Source organism: Dermacentor andersoni, chromosome 2, assembly GCF_023375885.2.
Source record: "Dermacentor andersoni chromosome 2, qqDerAnde1_hic_scaffold, whole genome shotgun sequence".
In the NCBI taxonomy this organism is placed as follows: Eukaryota; Metazoa; Arthropoda; class Arachnida; order Ixodida; family Ixodidae; genus Dermacentor; species Dermacentor andersoni.
In genome coordinates, this window is record NC_092815.1 from 71,816,590 (window position 1) to 71,838,806 (window position 22,217).

A 22,217-nucleotide genomic window follows, 5' to 3' on the forward strand; every position below is an offset into this window, starting at 1 on the left:
ATGGAGATAAAGACACGCTATTTTCTGCAGTAACTTAGGCATGCATGGATGAATGCCTTTATTTATTGAGAAAAGGGAGGAGCAAGCATCAGTGGAAGCACGTCTCAGTAGACTGGGAAAGAAGCGGGGGACAAAGAGGAAAAGCTGGGGCCTGGGTGGCAGGCGAAGTCGCAGCTTAGAGGCGAGAGAATATAAGCAAGAGTTGGCGAAACCAGTTGAATTCCAGTGTAGATGTGTGATGTGCCGAGTAAATGATTGGAGTCACCGCCCAGCATCCGCCCTTTGCGGCAGTCTAGGCTCCCACCGTTCTTGGTAACAAACCTTTACTGAAAACCAATCTTCGCAATTACTTATTCATCAGCCATGCCTAGCCACGTATTCCTTAGTGGCAGGGTCTGTGGATTACAACTACGCTGTCCCGACAAGTTACGACCATAACGTGGCGCTTGCGGTTACGGATGCCATACTCGTGACTCTTACTGTACTACTACTATACTGCGCGAATACTATAAACATGGGTTTACTGCACAAGTTAGTGAACAGACATTTTAGAACCGTGTTTTTCGCCTTACATACGCCAAACGCAAGCACCATCGCAGCATGTCACGGTGTGAGTCCCTTCAAGACAGAGACGCGAACGCAAACATAAGAACGTGTTAGAAGACAGGGTCTTGGGCCTCGTGCCAAACATATCCAAGCCAACAATATGATAACAATCATGCCGTCGTTTCTATGCAAAGAGGCTGTGTATTTAAACTTCTGGAGTGACAGTCCAATCCGCCACCTACGGGAGCGCGTGAAGCCGCCGGGGGCCACATTGTTAGAGGAAAAGGAGTGCGGCCACAGTACGTGGCTGCGGTATACGCGCGACGCAACCTGTGCTTGCGGTTCTGCGATGAAGAAATAAAATTAAACCCCTTTAGGAAGTATATCAGTCCGCCATTTTGTGTCGCAGTTGTCAGGTAGAAAGGCTTCAGGCGAGCAATATGAGTCAGCTGAGTTCTGCTTGATGGCCGACCATTGCACAGGAGGCGAGCTTTGACGTAAGTGAGTTCGCTCAGGCGGTCCACAACTACAAATGGGCCTGAATATTGTGACAAGAACTTTTGGCACAATCCACGCTTGCGTTGCGGTGTCCAAAGGAGGAATAAGTCACCTTTTTTCAGCGATACTTGTACGTGACGGTCGTCGTATCGCTCTTTCGAACGACTTTGCGAGGCCAGAGTACCAAGACGAGCTATTCGACGCGCTTCTTCGGCGAGACACAAAGTCTTCGATACAGGATCATCACTGCGCAGAACGAAGGGTAAGAAAGTGTCCAGAGGGCTTCGCGGTAACCTTGCATACCGGAGATAAAATGGGCTATAGTTTGTGGTTTCGTGCTTCGCCGTGTTGTATGCATAAGTGATGAAGGGCAGCACGTCGCCCCAGTTATGATTGGAGGAGACGTACATGGCAAGCATGTTAGTCAGCGTTCTGTTTGTCCTTTCAACGAGGCCATTGGTCTGTGAATGATACGGCGTGGAATGACGGAACTGTGAAGTGCACAAACGAAGTAACTCTTCAATGGCATCAGCCGTGAACTGGCGACCACGGTCGCTGATGATGACACGTGGTGGGCCATGACGAAGGACCACGGAACGGAGCAGGAAGGCCGCCACGCAAGCAGCGGTGGAAGACGGTATGGCTGCAGTTCCTGCATACCGTGTAAGATGGTCTACGCAGACAATTATCCAGTGGTTCCTGTTGTTAGATAACGGGAATGGACCCAAAAGGTCAATGCCTACTTGCTCGAACGGCGTACTGGGCGGTGTCAATGGCCGAAGGGGACCCGGGGCTGCGGTGGTCGGTCGCTTGTGACGTTGGCACGTTTCACAACTAGCGACATAGCGCTTGGTTGTTTCGTACATCTTGGGCCAGTAAAAGCGCTCCTGCGTGCGGTGCAGCGTTCGTACGAAGCCGAAATGGCCGGATGTCACATCGTCATGCCTGGCGCGTAGAACGTCGGAGCGGAAACTCTCGGGGACAAGAAGCAGAAAACGCGCTCCATGCCCGGAGTAATTAGTTTTGTACAGCAATTTATTACGGGCAGTAAAGCGACCGCTGCCTTTAGAAGTACGGGCGGCGACAAAAAGCGGATCAAGGGTAACATCATCCCGTTGTTCTCGCTGAAAGTCTGCCGCGTCAGGGAACATAGGAGTAACAGCAGCGAGACAGTCGTCAAAATTCTCAGCCTCGCAGTCGGTAGTCGCAAGAGGAATCCGAGAGAGGCAGTCTGCGCCAGCGTGACGACGGCCACTCTTGTACGATACCACAAAATCGTATTCCTGGAGGCGCAGCGCCCAACGTGCGAGGCGACCAGAGGGATCATGCAAACCGACCAGCCAGCATAAAGAATGATGGTCATCGATAATCTTGAATGGTCTACCGTAAAGATAACATCGAAACTTTTGTACGGCGAAAACGGCTGCCAGGCATTCCTGTTCCGTAACCGTATATTTGCGTTCAGATTTGCTCAGACAACGGCTGGCATATGCGACAACATGTTCTGCGCCACTGTGACGTTGTACAAGCACCGCTCCTATCCCGATTCCACTCGCATCAGTGTGAACTTCAGTCGGGCAAGATGGATCGAAGTGACGCAAGAGGAGTGCTCACGTTAGTATAAACTTCAGTTGAGAGAATGATGCGTCACACTCTGGTGTCCAATTGAAGGATGCATTTTGTCGCAAAATACTTGTCAACGGGTAAACGATGTCGGCAAACCGGGGAAGAAAACGACGAAAATACGAACATAGGCCAATGAATGAGCGGAGTTCTCATGCTGACTGCGGTGGCTTGAAGGAGCTCACTGCTTCAATCTTACGAGGATCGGGTCTGACGCCATCCCTGTCGACTAAGTGTCCCAGGACCAGTGTTTGACGTTCGCCGAACCGACACTTCCTTGAGTTTAGGACCAGTCCAGCTTTCTCAATGCAGTCGAGAACGAGGCTGAGGCGTTCGTTATGTTCTTCAAGCGTGCGGCCAAAGATTACAACATCACCGAGGTAACACATGCATATCTCCCACTTTAGACCACGTAGTACTGTGTCCATGAATCTTTCAAAGGTGGCAGGAGCATTACAAAGGCCAAAAGGCATAACATTAAATTCGAATAGGCCATCTGGAGTCGCGAAAGCGATCTTTTCCTTGTCGGCAGGGTCCATAGGTATTTGCCAGTACCCCGATCGCAAATCAAGTGTTGAGAAGTAAGAAGCAGCGTGTAAGCAATCAATGATGTCATCGATTCGCGGTAGTGGATAGACATCCTTCTTCGTCACTGCGTTTAGATGTCTGTAATCCACGCAGAATCTCCAGGAGCCATCTTTTTTTCGGACCAGGATTACTGGGGCTGCCCATGGACTAGATGACTCTTGAACGACACCTTTGTTCATCATCTCCTTGACTTGCTCGGCAATAACTTTGCGCTCGGACGATGACACTCGGTAGGGCTTCTGGCAGATGGGGTGTGCTGAGCCGGTATCTATTCTGTGACGAGCGCGGGACGACGGTAAATGAAGGGGTGCATCTCTATGCGTGAAGTCGAATGCGGCCTCATGCCTGGCAAGGACTTGTACCAGTGCTTGCCGTTCCGATGTACCGAGAGCCTTGCTGATCATGCCAAGCATTAGCTCTTCAGAATGGCGATTATCGCAAGGAAAGCAAGCTGTAGAGACGTCCGTAGTTAGTGCCGCTATTGAACTACATGCGGCTTCATCGAAAAGAGCGATTTTCATACCGCGAGGAAGGACAACCGGCGTGGCGGAACAGTTCAGCGCCCACAATGTGGTGACTCCTTTCGTCATTCACACGACAGAGCAGGGCACAAGCATATTTTTTTAGCACAGTTTGTGCGGAGAGGCCTAACTATACAAGGTCAACACAATCAGCATCAACAGTAGTTGTAGAAACACGAACGGGCGTCAGGCACCACGATGGTACAATCACTTCACCAAGAACACTGAGTGTGTCTGTGTCCCCGTCTTCACCACCCAAGCTTTGTTCGGAATGTGCTGATATAAATAACTTGTGCAATGAGATTTCGCCACAACCACAGTCCACGGAAGCGCCGCACTGTTCAAGAAAATCGATACCAAGAATAACGTCGTGCGAACAACGAGAACGAACAAGGAATTCCGACACAAACACTTTCCCAGCCAACAAAACACTCACAGCACAAACACCAAGGGGATGAAGCCACTCGCCGCCTACTCCACGAAAGGTAATACCGTCGTTCCAAGAAAACATAACTTTGTGGCCTAGCCGGTTTTTGAAAGCGAGGCTCATCACAGACACAGTCGCCCCAGTATCAACTAACGCCATGGTCGGTATTCCGTTAATCGAGACATTCACTGTGTTTTTGAACATCACAACAGGCAGAGGTATTTCTTGCAAAGACTGTCCGGCGACCACACATCCACTGGCCGCGGATGCTAGTTTCCCGGGGGCGGTGAGGAAGAACGGCGCCGAGGGGACGGAGAGCGACGGGGACGGCTATTTGGTGGCGTCAAACTCCGCTCAGATGCTGGCGAATCACTGCGTCTGGTCTCGTGTGAGAAGTGATCCCTTGGAAGCAAATCGGTCGTCCGCAGGTCATATGAAGTACGGGTTCTGAGTGGCGAGAACATCGATGGTGTCCTACGTGATTGACGGGCTTGGCGACGATACCGAGCTATATGGCCTGTGGAACCGCCGTTGCAGCACACGGGAGGGTCGCGGTTCACAGCGTCTTCCTCGAAACGAATGGTAGACGGCTGCGGGCGGCGAGAAAGTTCGTGGTCATGTGGATAACGTGTCTCTGCTGCTTGCTGAAATCCGTTATATCTTTCATAAGTCGCGTCGTGGTAGTAGGGTCGGTGCTGTTCTTGTCGTGGCCTGACAGAAGCCGCAGGGCCTCGGGGGTAAAAACGCAGCTGCTCTCGTTGTGGCCGAGCGTCATAAGTAGGGCCTCTGTCGTAGAGACGTGACTGCTGTCGGGGCGTGAGTTCATAATCCTCAGTGCCCCTTGCCGCAGGATACGGGGAAAAGGATGCCACGTTTGGCTCAAAATCTAGGGGTAGGCGGAAGCTATGAGTGCCTGGATGTGCCACTTGCGCGTGCAGGCTGAGTTCTTCCCGAACTATTTGTGGGATCGTTGATTCAAGACCAAGGGGCTGGTTGCTGTCCGCGCTTGCAACTGTCGTTACATTGGCTAGCCTGCCAAACTTCGGCGTTATGCGCCTCGTCTTTAGTTGCTCAAAAGTGCGACAGTGCCGAATGATGTCAGCGACGGAAGCCAGGCTGTCTTTTGCAATGAGGAAATTGTAAACATCCTTGGCAATTCCTTTTAGGATGTGCCCGACTTTGTCTTCCTCGGACATTCCAGAGTCCACCATCCTACACAGTTTTATTACTGCCTCAATGTAGGTCGTGCAGGTTTCGCCTGGTACTTGCGCACGTTGCAGTAGCGTCTGTTCTGCCCTTTTCTTTTTCGTCGCGGAGTCGCCGAATCGCTCTTTGATTTCCGAAACAAATCTTCCCCATGTTGTGAATGTTTCCTCGTGGTTGTCGAACCACACCAACGCAGTATCCGTTAGAAAGAACACGACGTTCGAAAGCTGAGAAGCGCTGTTCCACCTGTTGACGGCACTCGCCCGGTGATAATGGATGAGCCATTCCTCGACGTCTTCGTCCGATCTTCAGGCGAAGGGACGCGAATCTCTCAGTTGCAGAACAGAACTTGTCGGGGCAGCAGTTGGAATGGGCCGTTGTTCTTCTGCGTCGTGGGACATGTTCAGCTCCGGTGAATTCGGTGGGAGTCCAGCAAGGTGACGGCTCCATCGAAGAACTTGTGGTTCAGCCTCCGTCTTCGGGTGTCGATTACGCAGCACCTTCCACCACAACTGTTACGAGGAGTTGCGAAGAAATGGTTCTATTTACAGGAGAATTGGACGATGGTGGTAGCGTGATCGTAGCGCAGCCCGGCCTCTCTAACTCCTCGTTTTCTTCGTCCTCTCTTTCTTCTCTTCTTGTCCGTGCCTTTCGTATCTGTTACAATATGTTGCGAGAACTGAAAAACAGTCGCTTCCTGTTTTCTTCATTGAGTAACCTGCCGCGTGCATCGGCACTGTGAAGCCCTTTCGTCGATACGTGGTGCCGGCCCGTATTGACACAATGACATGACCTCGAAATGTAGTATCTTTATGCCACTTCTTAAAAAGAATCACTATTTGTGTAAATCAGCGTTTTCGGTTGAAACCAAGAAAACAAGAAAAAAATATTCAACGGTAGGTATCATTTTTTCCGGCATTTGAGTTCTAGCTGAAAAGAGTCGGTGAAAGCAAATTTACAATAAAGCTAAGGCGACCCACAATCTGCACACAGCCGCAAGCCTACATGCGCTTCAATGAGAATAACCTGCCAAAGTTAAGGTCATGCGTCAGCTGGCCGCTCAAGCAATCTTTACTTTTTTTTCGTTTCTGCATCCATTCTGCCTGCGTCTGCGGCAAAAACGTGAAGTGGGATGGTGGTGGTGGTGGTGGTGAATTGTAGCAGCAGGCGGGTTTAGCCTGGCGAACAAGTCCGGCAATTGCTCCAGGCAGATAGATAAACAGAAATTGGTGGAGGCAGGTGGTAGCGTAATGGTTAGCGTGCCCATTTCCCAAATGTAAGATGGAGCATTTGGGAGATGGGCTCGAATCTCGGTGGTTTGTTTGTGAAGACAGCTTTCTGTGCTCTCTGGTGACTGCGAAGCTCAGAATGAGGGGGCATCCTGACGACAACGGTCGCCGTCAACGTAACAGAATAAGCGGGCGTGCAAGGTCACACTTAAAGCCGAAAGTACATTCAGAGGAAATACGCTATGCTCTTGCCGACAAAAAAAAAAAAAACGTGATGAGTAACGAGCGGTGTTGTTGAGAGAGGCTGTAGACGGATAATGTCACCATAGACAGGACAACGCTCCAATCCCGGTGCTCAGCGGAAATATACGTCGACAGTGTGTCAACTAGCCTGTAATTGATACTTCATTAAGGTCGTTGCGTGTTTGTGTTGTGTCTAGCAGGAGCGAGTAGCGTAAGAGATGACACTGGAGAGAAGGCGGTGAGCGAAGTCCGCGAAAAGTAATTGAGGATAGCCATATTGAACGTCGACGCCATGTTGAATAAAGCCTGCGACTTCAGTTGCTCAGCCGCCATAAAGGCTTGTGTCGTAGCATGCCGCTGGGCGTATTCGGTAACCACTGCGATAAACACACATTTTGCGGAAGTAAACAGAGGTAAGGGACGTAGTGAGTTGGCCGCGCTTTTCGAGCTCTGGCATAGCTTGAAAAATGAATGTGGCGAAGTATGACGCACAAAACAGTATATGTCAACCCAAACGAATCAGCGTGGTTATACTTGCGCGACACGCCATGGTGGCCTGCCACCAATACATCATGAACTTGCAGCGATGAGAGTTTTCATTGCGTACTTGAGAATAAAAACGAGCACATCAGAGACGTCCTAGGGACATGTCTAGGGTACAAGAGCATAACGCCGCCCCCTTCCCCCCCCCCAAAAAAAAAATCACGAATATAAGCTTACGAATATGGGCGTCGTAAGGTCGAGCACTACGGCGCTTGTTGATCTTGTTTAGGATCACGTCAGCATTTCATTCAGCGTTTATTTCTGAGAAAAAGAGTTGAAGGCGCCCGTTTATTTGCATGACAATGGCAGGCGTAATCAGGCAAACATTCACAGCATTTCATCGGAGAGTGCCTGTCTACTCTGTGGAGATTACGCATGACAATGACAACAAACGCAGAAAGCGTTGCTTACATCGATTCGCACATACATAGGATTAGCATAATTTTTTCACTCATTGAATACAGTGCATTCTACGGTGTCATTCTTCGACAGATGGTACCGATTTTCGCGCAATGAGGATTGGAACAAATTGTCTCACCTTCCGGCTGTTACCTTCCTCCTACTGCCAACATTCCTTCCCCCCATAGTTGCTTAGCTTTTATTGGGTTTGGCTGCTAATCACGAGGTCTCGAGTCGAATCCCAACCATGGCAGCGGTATTTCAATGGGTGTGAAATGCGAAAACCCGCGTACTTAGGGTTAGGCACACGTTAAAAAATCTCAAGTGGTCTAAATTATTCTCGAATCCTCCACTACGGCGTGCCTCATAATGAAATCGTGTTTTTGGCAAGTAAAACCTCATAATGTGTTATGTAACATTCGTTAAGGATATCCTGGGCAGTCGCACAACTCTTGAATACAATTAAGCGCCAGGAGTTGTGCGCGAGGTCTTTGAGTATGGGGATAGCCTTTATGGCGTTCGATAGCTGCTAGTCTACATTGCGGCTATATAATAAAGGCGGAACGGCAACATGGTAGAGAATGTGGAGAACACACAAATCCCGCATATGTTACTGCACAATAATTTTAAATGTCGTTCTTGCTTCACGCACGCGGACAACCGCCATAGGAGACGACTTTGGAAACTAACTGCAAGTACTGTATGTGTCGTACCCAATGGTGTACCTGGCCTGGTGGCCAGTAAATGGAGACGTAATATTGCGAACAGCTTCGGCTATAGCATGCTAACGGACGACGACGCAAACTGAAGTGACTAGTGCAAGAGTGGACAGGGAACACTAAAGACGCTACAAGGACAAGCGCCCAGTTGGATGTTTGCGCTTATCCTTGTCGCCTCTAGTGTCCCGTGTCCACTTTAGCGCTAGTCACTTTAGCATGGAATACCAACTAGCCCGGTCTCACACCCTGCGACGACACAGGAACAGTTTGCTCAACTCCTGTATCGTGACTTTTGTGTTAAGGTGAAAAACCAACTTATCCATGTATATGTCTTAATGCTTAAGCACATCTAGATTTGCAACTGCGGCGGTAGCCCATGAGTGCGCATTGCAATGTCGCTAGTGAAATAATTGTGTGCACCTTAACGAATTCGATAGTGGAAAATCGAAATCCGTCCACGACGGCGTCTCTAGTAGACGCTGTGCGATGTTCGGACGTTAACAATGTGTGCCGACTGAAGAAAGGCTGCCCCGAAGTACTTCTGACGATTAGGCTAGCTTCTTTACTCCGTAGAATGAAAAAAAAGAAAAAGAAAAGGAAAAGAAAGTAAGAAAAAAAAAGAACCGCATCAATAGCCCAGAATCAACCATTGCTCGTCGCGACTAAACGCTCTTAGGATGACGAGTAATTTCTAGGCGACGAGCGAATACGCTTGATCAAGACCACTGATAACACCGGCGGGACAAGCATTGTGGCGAAGTTCAATGCGCAGGGATAGCTTTTATTTTTTTTATTTTTTTTTTGGTTGACGTCATCACGCGTCACCGCGGGAAGTTTGAAAAGTTTAAGGTTAGTACGCCACGTGGTGGCACTCACTCGAACTAAACCCTCATGTCCAGAAAAGCTGGATACGGATTATCCGAAATTTCTTTAGGTAGTACGTAAGGCGTCAGTAAGTCGAATAGCTGATGTCTTGAACGAGCGGTGTTGTCTCCGTCTAAAAAATTGTCTCCATTTTTTCCGTGCGATTGTAGTGCGTATGGAATTGTTCAGATATCCTTCTAGAAAGAAAGACTGTTTAATGCCACCTACATCTGGATTCACAATTTCTGCCAAAGGAAAGAAGCAATACTAAAAATACTGGCGTTTTTTCTAAACCAAATGACTTTTTTGGAGGTAAGTATTACTACCTCCCATGTTCTCACATGTATAAGCGTGTGCTGAGTATTTAGCATACACACAGCGGAGTTTTAAGAAAATGTGTATAACATCAAAATGCGACCATACAAAATCCGTTTAGTAGCTATATGTAAGTGTTTGGTTACATTTCCCAGCAATTACTCAAAGTACAATGTGCATTTCAACAATTTGAAGCTAATATTCAGCAAAGAGCTCCATCATTCAAGCTTGAGCGCTCCACAGCATTTGCCGTGTTTTTGGCTGACACCCTTACCCATTTAAAGCTGAAAGTTCTTATGGATATCGGCCATAAGGCAAATGCAGCTGTACTTCCACTTCCGCCAAGAGAGAGAGAAAGAGAGAGATTTATTTATAGAAAGGCAGAGAGGTCGGCCTGAGCTATAACTTGCTCTGGCCTGCTACTCTACACTGGAGGAAAGGGACGGAGAAGAAAAGAGCTGATGATTGACGATGGTTATATGAGGAAGAGGTGCGTATATACAAGTTCACAGCGTAATGGCATCTCTAAAACCGTGCGTGCAGGCCAGTAGCTCTGAGAAAGGCTATAGCGGCACCTGTTATTAGGGATGCGCTGTTTGTATTAGGCGAAGGACCTAAAAGAAACTCGTCTGATAGCGGCCTCTTATGGATCTTTGCAATGAAAGAGACCAGTTGCTGTCGTTCTTGCGCGTACGCGGCACACACGCAAAATATATGATAAAGTGTTTCTGGCACCTCACAGTGTTCACAGTTTGGGCTAGGGTCACTGCCACCTATCATATGTCTACAACGGTTGGTGAATGCGACACCAAGGTGAATCCGGTGCACCATGCTCGTTTGGATTCTTTTGAGCTTGTGAGCAATACGAAATTTCATTTCTTGGTCACATTTATGTACTCGCTAGTGTCGTCGATCTGGTTGGGTCCAGTGTTCCAACGTACGGTTGCGCATTACGCGACGAAGTAGGGTGTTTGTGTCTGTTAGTGAGAACGGAATGGGTACTTCAGAATCCCTATCCAAAGCAGTTTTCGCTTCAGCGTCTGCCTGTTCGTTTCCTATCACGCCACAGTGTGAAGGTATCGACTGAAAGGTGACATTGTGGCCATTTCTAGTGGCGTGGTCGAGATGCTCTGTAATTTCTATAGCCATGGAATAATATGGGCTCCGTCTGAGGACACAGTCAATGGTTTGAAGAGCTGGCTTGCAATCGCAGAATGTCGTCCATGCGTGAGGTGGCTCCTCGGAGGGAAATCGAAGTGCCTCACAGATAGTAACAAGTTCTGCGGCAGTTGATGTTGATCCACGGTAAGTTTAAACCACCTAGCGATGATCATATGTGGAATGACGAAGGCTGCAGTGGAGATATATGGTGTGACAGAGCCATCGGTATACACGTGTACAGTATCTCCATAGTCTGCAGAAATGTGCAACAGGGTAAGTTGCTTAAGGCAAATAGATGTAACAGACGACTTTTTAGTAATTCCAGGGATCTGCAATGTAACGAAAGGTTAAGGGAAATGTTCGCACACCATATGCGGAGCTTCGGTCATACGAAATAATGAAACGTATAGTTTTCAAAAGAGTGCACAAAATGAAGGAAATGATGTCGGTATAGGCGTGTACGTAAATTACAGCGAAAAAGAAACAAAGAAAGAATTATGTAGACCCACAGGTACTTTTGAATATGACTACGGACAATTGAGATACTATAGGTTGAGAATAAACTAATGAAAAATTGATCTGAATACTGCTCATTTATTAGTCGTCGGTGCCATGCCGTGTCTCCAAGTACAAACTGGAAAACATCATTTATTACCCGAACGCTGCGTACCCATTACGTCATACAAGCAAGCTGAAGAACAAACACACCAGTTGAAGATATTTTTTTTTGTTTGAGTTTAATTTCAGTTGGCATGCTCACTGACCTGGACGGAAAAAATAGTAGGGTGGCTCTAAAATTATTCTGCAGAAAATTAAAGTAATGTTTAACACTCTCGGGGGAGAACAGCACTTTACGATAGGCAGAGAGGCACTGGAAGTAGTAGGGGAATACATCTACTTAGGGCAGGTAGTGACCGCGGATCCGGGTCATGAGACATGAATAAACAGCAGGTTGCCATTATCCCTCAAGAGAAAGTGTATAACCGCTGTGTCTTACCAGTACTCACCTACGGGACAGAAACCCGGAGCGTTACGAAAAGGGTTCTATTCAAATTGAGGACGACGCAACGAGCTATGGAAAGAAGAATGATGGGTGTAACGTTAAGGGATAACAAGAGAGTAGATTGGGTGAGGGAACAAACGCGAGTTAATGACATCTGAGTTGAAATAAAGAAAAAGAAATGGGCATGGGCGGGGCATGTAATGAGGAGGGCAGCTAACCGATGGACATTAAGGGTTACGGACTGGGTTCCATGAGAAGGGAAGCGTAGCAGGGAGCGGCAGAAAGTTAGGTGGGCGGATGAGATTAAGAAGTTTGCAGGGACAACATGGCCGCAATTAGCACATGACCTGGGTAGTTGGAGAAGTATGGGAGAGGCCTTTGCCCTGCAGTGGGTGTAGTCAGGATGATGATGATGATGAATTACAGTTGAGTAGCCCCTAATATTTTATGTTTGTGGATCGTGCTTCCAAAGAGCAATAAAGCGAGTCAAAAACAGGGCTGGTGTACGAAGGACTGACTGCGAGTGTGTCGTCGCTGCTCGCGCATATTACGCACTCCTGTAAGACATGTGCACAGCTACTAAACGCCATTAGAAAGTTCACCAAACTATTATTCAAGTATTGACAAGAATGGACTTACAGTTTTGCATAAAATGGCTGCTGCTAACGATTCACATTTATCCCTCGGCTGTCAGTTTTGAGTACCTATTTCTCCAACGAGATGTGCTCACAGAGTCCAGCTCAGAAGGCGCACGCGCTGAATCACATTTCAGTCGCGGTGCTTGCATTGCTGCTCTCGAACAGCGCGTGATCGGCGCCTGCATTCGCAGAACCTTCCTTCCGGCTACCGGTACACACTCTACGACATTGGCCTGGTGGTGGAGAAGCTCATGGGCGGCGCCTACCGGTCGGCCTACTGCCGACGGAAGTTCCGAAACCTCTACTCGACTGTCATGCGCCGCATGTCCACGGTGAGTCGTGTCAAGGGCCATTCGCTGAACGCCATCATCCGCTCGGCCTATTCGCGTGCGAAGTGCCATATTTAAGACCTGCTACAATATTTATGGTAAACTTGCAAGCAGTGCCGCGAAGATTATTGTGCTGCGATACAGTAGGAGCATGCATAAAAAAAGAGTGGATATGAAATGTGGGGGAGCGTACGACGCTGCGCTCACCAAGAAGATGCGAAGCACAAATTTATTTAGGCAAAGAAAGGTGTTTTCAGAAAGTGAAATTGCGGTCATTCTTGGATTACTTGTAAAGATAGACTGAGTACAGTAAAGGTCATGGCTTGTTACCTCTTGTTTTTCTTGTGTGCGCAGTCTGTCTCTTGCGACCCCATACGGTCGGGCGCTGCCTTCGATGCTTTAAAAGCACCTTGTCCTTTTCAATGTTGTTCCCCTTGAGCATTTATCCGCTTTGTTCATTTCTTCTTTTTTTTGCTCATGTGCATTTCTAGTTTACCTAATTCTGTTTCCTCCTTACCAAAACACCGGGTAGCCAGCCAGTCTATGCACTGGTTAACCTTGACGTCGCCCCCTCTCTCCCTTATTAGTTATTTGAGACTGACCATACCCTCGTGCAGCCAGTTAACATGTGATAGTCACAGAGGTGATTTGTCTTGAATAAAAAAAAAAAAACTCAGTCACTTCCTATCTGACCCCGCCTTGGGCTTTACGCAGGCCCCTACGCTGCACACGGCCCTGAATACCGAGGCCTCGTTGGCACTCTTGGGCTCCGAATCGACGTTCTCGCACCCGTTCAACGAACTGCTTATCTGGGCAGTGCTGATGAAACGCCAGCGCATGGCCATATTCATGTGGCAGAACGGCGAAGAAGCCATCGTCAAGGCCCTCGTGGCCAGCCGACTCTACTGGGCGATGGCGCACGAGGCTGCGCAGGACGACCTGGAAGCAGACGCTTCCGACGAGCTCAGACAGAATGCCCGGTAAAGTATCGTCTTTGAAGTGTTTAAAAAATTAAATTATGGGGTTTAACGTGCCGAAACCACTTTGTGATTATGAGGCACGCTGTAGTGGAGGACTCCGGAAATTTCGACCACCTGTGGTTCTTTAAAGTGCACCTAAATCTAAGTACACGGGTGTTTTCGCATTTCGCACCCATCGAAATGCGGCCGCCGCTGCCGGGATTCGATCCCGCGACCTCGTGCTCAGCAGCCGAACACCATAGCCACTGAGCAACCACGGCGGGTCATCTTTGAAGTGTAACGCCAGTGCGCTCACTGAGGCGACCTGACAAAAGGGAAGAGACGGACACCCTTTGCAGCTTGACAACTTTCAGCTTACTTACAGATAGACAATTCTATTTATTAAACTTTTAACTGAGCTTATAAAAATGTATTTTGTGCTCAGAGTTTACCTTCGTCTCTTCGCAGTGATACTGAATACAAAAAGGTGTGGCCGGAATAATGTCATGATTCTCTGTAATACTACTGCTGTTCGCGCTTCTCCAGCGGTCTGAGCGCTCCTCCACCCGAGTTTTCACTAGCATCGGCTGGAAATGAACGGTGGATGATAACAAAGGCTTACAACGAAGCGAGAAGAGTCGTTACACTATGCAGACTTTTAATGCGTTAGCATTAGGCATTCTTAAGCGTAAAAAAGGTGTAGGCGTGTGAAGTGTGGGAAGCCAGTCAGTTGGTAGAGGGCGCAGACATGGACTATGCCTGATCGGAGCGATCGCCATCAATGTTTTGTTTAAATCAAGGCCAATAGCTTCGCGGAGAGTTCGATTTTCAGTTGAAGGCATAAGGCACAATCTTGAAACTTCCGATATGGATTGTGAACACGACGACCACTATGCGGTGAAAAAACTATTTAAAAAAAAGTTTCATGGTTCTCTTACGGAGATATCCATATATGCTATGTACACAGTTGCCTTTTATTGCTGTGGCTACAGATGTCAAGGTATTGTACATGATGCGCACCTGAAAGAGTGCCTACGAACTACAGTCGAATGAAGAGAACAAGAGAACACAAAACATGAAGTGACTCCGAAATGACACGTGCTGTATGCATACGCAAACCTATTGAACGAGACCGTCCGCCAATCCATATTCATGTTGTGTATGTCACCGCTTTACAATATCCAAGTCACGCGTTTCGTTTCCAGAAACCGTTTGGCATGAATACGCGTCTTTGGCGCCAGATGTTTCGCCAGGAATACACGTAAATAACCAATATATTACTGAACAGATTACCTTGATCCTTTATAACGACTCTACACTTTCCTGTAACGAAGCTCATGACCGACTACAAACGATAAAAGTATTAAAAGGAAGAACATATAGGAGTATAAAAACGAGCTATATATTCACAATATTCCACTGTGGCATCTTCATCAAACGAACATAAAAAGGCATTTCTCTAAATTCCACTTGAAGCATCTTTGCCAGAACAGAAAAAAATAAAGATATTGGCACACGTGCGCCAAGAAACCCCATAAACTAGTGTAAAAAGAAACGCTATTGGCGCTGGTCGTTTGCGCAGGGAATTCGAGAAGCTCGCGCTGGACCTTTTGGACTACTGCTACCGCCAAGACGAAAACACAACGCTGCAGCTACTGACGTACGAGCTGCAGAACTGGAGCAAGCAGACTTGCCTGGGTCTGGCCGTTGCTGCCAACCACAGCGGATTCCTTGCGCACACAGCCAATCAGATGCTGCTTGCCGAGCTCTGGATGGGCGCACTCCGGACCCGAAAGAACGTCAGCCTCAAGGTGTGGACTCCTAAGAGCAAATTTTGACAGATAAAATGAACGAAATTGAGTAGAATTGAGCGGAAAGACGGTGTGTGCGCGTGTGCGTGTGTGTGTGTGTGCGTGTGCGTGTGCGCGCGTGCGTGTGCGAGTGCGTGCGCGTGTGCGTGCGCGTGCGCGTGCGCGTGCGCGTGTGCGTGCGCGTGCGCGTGTGCGTGCACGTGCGCGCGTGTGTGTGTGTGTGTGTGTGTGTGTGTGTGTGTGTTTCTGGGTAAGTACGGCGTGAAATTTACCTGTCGCTTTACTGCCACAATTGTTTTATGACCATGTATTTGATTCAGGTTCCATGTGCATTCATCGCAACTGCTTCTTCACCGGTGCACCGCCGTCGGCAAATGCAATCACTCAAAATTCAAGCACATTTTCTTTCAGCGTCTTCGGTTCCTTCGGTACCTGGTGTCACCGCTTTAGTGCCAACACGCCCTCGCAACGCGACGTAATGTTAAAAGCTTTGTTGTCGGTCCCTGTCTGTGCAAGCGCTTCGAATTTTCCGTTTTGTTCTCAGAATCGAAGTTAGAGGTGCGTGCCAGCGCCTGGCTGTAAAGCACTGCGTCCTCAAAAGTGAGTCGCCTTCGGTTTCGCGCGCAGGTGATCCTGGGGCTCTTGTTTCCGCCGACGGTGCTCTGGCTTGAGTTCAAGTCGAAGGAAGAGCTGCAGCTGATGCCGCAGACCGAGGAAGAGCATTACCTGGACCTGCAGGACGACGAGGAAGATTCGAACCCGGACGTAGACGACCCGCCGGGTGGAGTGCTCAACCCGCCGGGCGTGATCAACCTCGACCCCGAAACGCTCGGCGGCCCGCTGTCCCGCAAGTGCTCGTCCGTCTTCAACCGTCTCGAGAACGGCAGCCTCTTCCCGGCGGACACCGAAGCTGCCTACCTCAAGATACGCACGCGCAAGCGGCCTCTCAAGCTGGGACGAAAGATTTACGAGTTCTACGCGGCGCCCGTTACCAAGTTCTGGAGCCACGCTGTGAGTACACTATGTGGGATGGAAAGGGGAAACTCCGCGGGACGTTCCTCTCCGGGCCTTTCCAGTCATCATTCAGAGTCTACGCGCTGCGCATTGCACTTAAACAGACGGGAAGCTTTAAACTTTGCTAAAGCCTCTGTCTGTGCAATTCACTGTGCCTTGGCTATGGCCGCTACTGTTTTCGAAAACAATAAACAAATTAAGTTACGGTGTTTATACGCCGAAACCACGACCTGATTATGGGGCACGCAGTAGTTAGGGACTCCAGAAATTGGGATCACCTAGCGCTCCTTAACGTGCACCTAAATCTAAGTACACGGGTGCTTCCGCGTTTCGCTACTATTTTCTAAGCAATGTCGAAAAGAAGGAGCAATACAGCACATAGGGCATCAATTAGACACATTCTGCGAATCACCAGAGTTAGGACTGTATATAAAACATACCGGTACACTGAGGAGAGTGTTTAGTTTTATCGCGTTTTGCACTCTCTGACTTCCCGCTGAGCAAGTGATTTAAAAAAAGATAGATTTCCATGAAACAGTGGTACACGGCTCTTTTGCTTCATGATGTGGGTTCATGAAACCTGGTGCAAGCTCGTACTTTTTGTTACGACACGCTGCACCGTTTTATTTTGGTAGGGTTAGAGGGAGTTTGGAAATCTCGCAACCTAATAAGCTACTTTTTAGAGAAGTTAAGGAAAAATTATTTGTTTGCTTTTTCACAGATTGCCTATGGAATATTTCTTTGCTTCTTCACGTACGTGGTTCTTGTGAAGATGCGCCCCGATCCAACCTGGCAGGAGGTCTACGTGATTGCTTATATTGTGACATTAGCCATAGAAAAAGTGAGAGAGGTAAGAGATTTTACATAAATCACGATATGCATGATACCATATCGGCTGTTTTATGTTTTATTGTGTGCTGGTTAGAAGCAGGACAAACACGGCGTGTTGGTGGGATTCTATCTTCAGCAGTGCATCTGCACGATAGCCGAGACGAAAAAAAAAGAGACTGAACGAGCTCTGTCTAGCAGCTGAAGCTTCTTTAGAATGTACATAGAACATATGTATAGGCAGACAGCAATGTGTCTGTGTGGCGGAGTCATATAGTTCTTCTTTGTGCGTTAAATGAGGCGTGCCGCAAGGGTCCGTTTTGGGGCCGCTCTTGTTTAATATTTATATGAAAGATTTTGCTAGCTTATGACTAAAATCAAAAATTTATTTATATGCTGATGACACGGCTTTGGTTATATAGAACACATTTTTGGACGAAGCCGCTAGAGTACTACAGTATGATGTGTCTAAACTACTTGATTGCTTCGTTGACAACAAAATGTCTATTGATAAATCGAAGACTAACAGAGTCCATATAAAGTAGCTTCGTATATTTCTCCTGTTTATCTCCGCTCCAGTGGCTGCATTGCACGTTCTCTTCCTCTGGCAACGTTGGTAAAAAACACAAAATACTTGGGTTTACACTTCGATGACACCCTGTCATGGGATGTTCACAATGAAGAGCTCGCAAGACGTTTACGGTGCTGTGTTCGCTCATTTGTATGCTCTGAAATATTTGTGCGAGGCAAATATTCGTAAAATGCTTTAAAAATCACTCGGTGAATCGATCAGAAAGTACGGAATAACAATTTGCGGCTTTGCCTCTTCTAGTAAATTGAAGATGCTTAGCCGCATCCTAAAAGACTATAGCATGGGAGACTTGGTCACGGGGAGCATGTCTTATTAAGCATGTACCAGTCGGACATGTTTGTCGAGCAGCAAGCTCTGTTTGACGCCATTGGTAAGAATTGTTTTTCTACTATTTTCGAAAACGCCAACGTGAAATCCCTCGGCTTACGTCAGGTAGAAAAATATGTTGTACCTCGTGTGCACACCAACTATGGCAAGAGGACTCGCGTTTCCTACGTGCCGGCTAATTTTTATAATTGTAATGATAATGAGATCACTGGATCATTTAAACAAAGTCATTTCTAAGGTCGTGCGTTATACCTAATACCCATAATCTTAAACCGTTCCTTCAGATTTTTTGTCGGCACGCATGCAATGACAGAGCACATCCGACAGACTGCTTTATATATATATATATATATATATATATATACATAACGTTGCGCTCGGCCTGCGCTAGCAATTAGGAATACAGGTCCTATTGAAAGCAGCATGCACAGAACACGCACTCGCACAAAGAAAACACGAGACTAGTCCAGCTTCACCCGTTCCCTCTTTGTACTGAGTGCAGATGTCTGAGAGCACCACATTCGCAATTACAAGGCATCGCAATTAGTGCACACGTGAAATTACAGAAAAGCGTTTTCTTGTGGGAATGCGTGATCTGTGCATGCTGCCTTTCAATGGGACCTGTTTTTCCTAATTGCTAGCGCATCCCGCGTGCAACGTTTTATATATATATATAGATATATATATCTATAGATGACTGCGCTGTTACATGCGGTGCGGGAACTATATGTGCAAAAGAAATGAAAGACGAAAAGAAATCCCAACACGTTTGATTTCTTTCGGCAGGCAATGATGTCGGAGCCCGAGAACTTCACTCAAAAGATACTTGTCTGGGCTGCAAAGAAGTGGAATCCTTGCGACGTTGTCGTCATCAGCGTCTTCCTGGTGGGAATGTCTATGCGCTTCAGCACGTCCACACATGCCGAGGGCCGGCTACTATACTGCCTAACAGTCATGTACTGGTACATTCGGCTTCTGGACATTCTGAGCGTGAATAAATACCTCGGTCCCTACGTCACCATGATCGGCAAAATGGTACGTTGGTGCAATGTTTTCTGTTTTTCCCCAGACAAAGCGGTGAAGGGGATGAAAGTAAAGGGTGTCAGCAAAGTTCCTTTTTGCAGGAAAGAATGAATGTAGTAAATTGTCGTGTTTCACTATATATGGGTTTATAATGATAAACTTGTAAAACAGTATTTCTAGCTACCCTGATTACTTGTTCTTATTCATGGTGAGCGTATATTCTGGTATACATTAAATTTAAAGCTGGCTGTCATATGTAACACGTGTTCTTGTGCAATTTATTAGGTTTGCTAAGAAATAGAAGGGAGATTTTTAAATATGTGTTTCGAAGTAGTCGCTCCTCGTTTCTAAATAATGTCAGGTTATATCGACTGTGAAGAACACAGTAAACACTCTTAATAAAGTTTGCACCCTTTGAGGCTTATCCTGTCCTCCAACCAATAATCATCATCTGCCTTGCTTGCGTTTCCTTTCTTGAAAACTCTGCGCTCGCTACTTTACTGTAGAGAATGCTGTGTCACGCATATAACGCGCATGCCGTTCGTGACCATGAAGTACTCGGCGCGCAGCGTTAAAGAAAGGAAATGTGGGCAAGGCAAATGACGACTACTTTTGAGGGGCAAGATAAGCCCCAAAGCGCACGAACTTTTCTTAGATTGTAGAAAGAACTGTGCATTGGGAAACTACCTCTTTATTGGGCGAACCTGTGCCCAGACAAAACAGGCTACATTCAAAGCACCACGACAGCGACAGGCACAGTCGATGATCATCGGAATGTGATCAACGGGTCAAGCGCGTCGTCTTTGCTACATGACTCGTCGAAGCTTTCAGCGTAACCGCTGGTGCCCGCGTGCCTTCCACCAAGTACTGCACAATTCCCGCCGCGCATACAATATTACACAAGGTTCGATGACAGCAGACAACGGATAGAACCATCTATAACGTTCAAGAACCTTCCAACACACGTAAGCCTAGCGATAAAGTTTGACATTCGTTAGACGGTGAAAAGCAACCACCGTAGAAAGGTAACTAAGTACAAGTGTCAATATCACGTACGAAAGAAGTAATTTCTACTCACCACGCTGTTCACTAGTTAAAAGTGTCGGGGTGGAGGATTCAGGGTTCATGTTGATCAAATAAAAAGGCATAACATGCACATACGTAGTGTGTTAGTACATAGGCACTTTTTGATAAGGGTGTTGTCTTCGTCTGAGTGCTGTTGCCACAATCCGAAGCCTAGCGTACAAGCTCGGGCTCACCAGCTGCACTCATTAGCGTATAAGCCAGATCCGTTGACTGCCCGCAGAGCTTAGAACTGCGTTTCGGCGTGTGGTCCCGCAGGTGATCAACATGATGTACTTCGTGGTCCTACTACTCGTGATACTGATGAGCTACGGAGTGGCGAGACAATCCATTCTGCACCCGCAAGAGACCGCGTCTTGGGGTCTCATCAAGAACATATTCTTCATGCCTTACTGGATGATCTACGGCGAGGTGTTCGCCGACAGCATCGACCGTAAGTTTGAAAACAAAAAGTAATTATTGAAAATGGAAACTGGAACTGGAGAAAAATAAAACAAACGACTCTATTACTTTACTTTTAAACCAGAAGATCGCAGTCGTAACATGACTTGTGTGATGTACACTTGTACTGCAGTTTTTATACAGAGTATCCCAACTATCATGCATCAAGACTTAAAGATATGAAAATGACACGTGGCTGGACAGAATCAAGGTAGTGTTTGCTGTTGCTTGGAGATTCTCAGATCATCTTTTTCATTCCGCATAATAATTAGTTGGTCTTAATTATTCAACTTCTCAAATCTTATAATTAGATGAAACGTGTTAAGAAGAAAATTGTGAACCAACATGAAAAGCTCTCTACAGCTTTCTGTTGCTGAATACGCGCGACATAAAAGTGTTTTTCCGGGCGTGAAATAAGCCCGCGAATACACGCAATGTTGCGGCGTGACTGGCCGCCTGAGGCACTTTGCGTGCATTTGCGGAAAACACTTTTATGTAACACGTGTTGCGCAGCAGAAAGCTGTATCGGGAGCTTTTCATGTTGCCCTACAATTTTTTCATTGCCACTTTTCAGCTAATCATAATATTTGAGAAGTCGATTAATTGAGTAAGTGAGTAAGACCATAGCTGTGTAATCAAGCTAAATGCAAGAAGATAATCTTAGTATCTCCAAGCGACGACAAAGGACATTACCTTGATTCTGACCAGCTACGTGGCGTTTGCACGTGAATGATGTTGGGACACCCTGCATGAAAAGATTAAAAGCGTTAGGGCCGGGGGCGCCAGCTCATATTTATCTTACCGTAGAACCAGGAAGGAAGTAATGCAAAGAGATTTGATGCCGTCTTTTCAAACTGAGTACGTTGGGACGTGTTGGCGTGTTCGTAACATGCAGTGTGGCATGCAGGAAATATGACCTGAAACGACAGTTTAAGTAGATAGGAAAGCTTTCTGTGTTCTACCGGGACAAGTTGCGAACCTAAAAGAAATTAAATAAACACAGAGAATTCATTACCGCGATGATATCACTTTCAACAACAGCAATGGAATGGGCTATATAGGGTGCGCATAAAGCGCAAATACAGCCAACGCACCGATCTAGTTTTGCATAGCAGCCGGGGCTTAGTTAAGCGAAATTTGATTCGAAAAGTTCTGCGTACGAAGCTTCGCATAGGACAAGAGAGAAAAAAAAGAAAAGGAGAAAGAACGCCAGCTACTGCTGTGTGGCCTGGCTTTATATCGAAGATTGTAGCGTAAACCTAACACCCATGGCAGTTCTCTAAGCTC

At 47.2% G+C, this 22,217-nt stretch overlaps 1 protein-coding gene across 1 annotated transcript in view; it reads left to right on the top strand.

Annotated features, from left to right (window-relative positions):
• Positions 1–22,217, top strand: part of Trpm (transient receptor potential cation channel, subfamily M) — a 271,033-nt gene that overhangs the window by 244,642 nt on the left and 4,174 nt on the right. Inside the window, exons 13-19 of the mRNA XM_072286136.1 lie at positions 12,715–12,855; positions 13,567–13,832; positions 15,394–15,622; positions 16,250–16,633; positions 17,358–17,486; positions 19,170–19,418; positions 20,748–20,922. Coding sequence (XP_072142237.1) covers positions 12,715–12,855; positions 13,567–13,832; positions 15,394–15,622; positions 16,250–16,633; positions 17,358–17,486; positions 19,170–19,418; positions 20,748–20,922 — 1,573 coding nt within the window. The remainder of the gene's footprint in view (positions 1–12,714; positions 12,856–13,566; positions 13,833–15,393; positions 15,623–16,249; positions 16,634–17,357; positions 17,487–19,169; positions 19,419–20,747; positions 20,923–22,217) is intronic.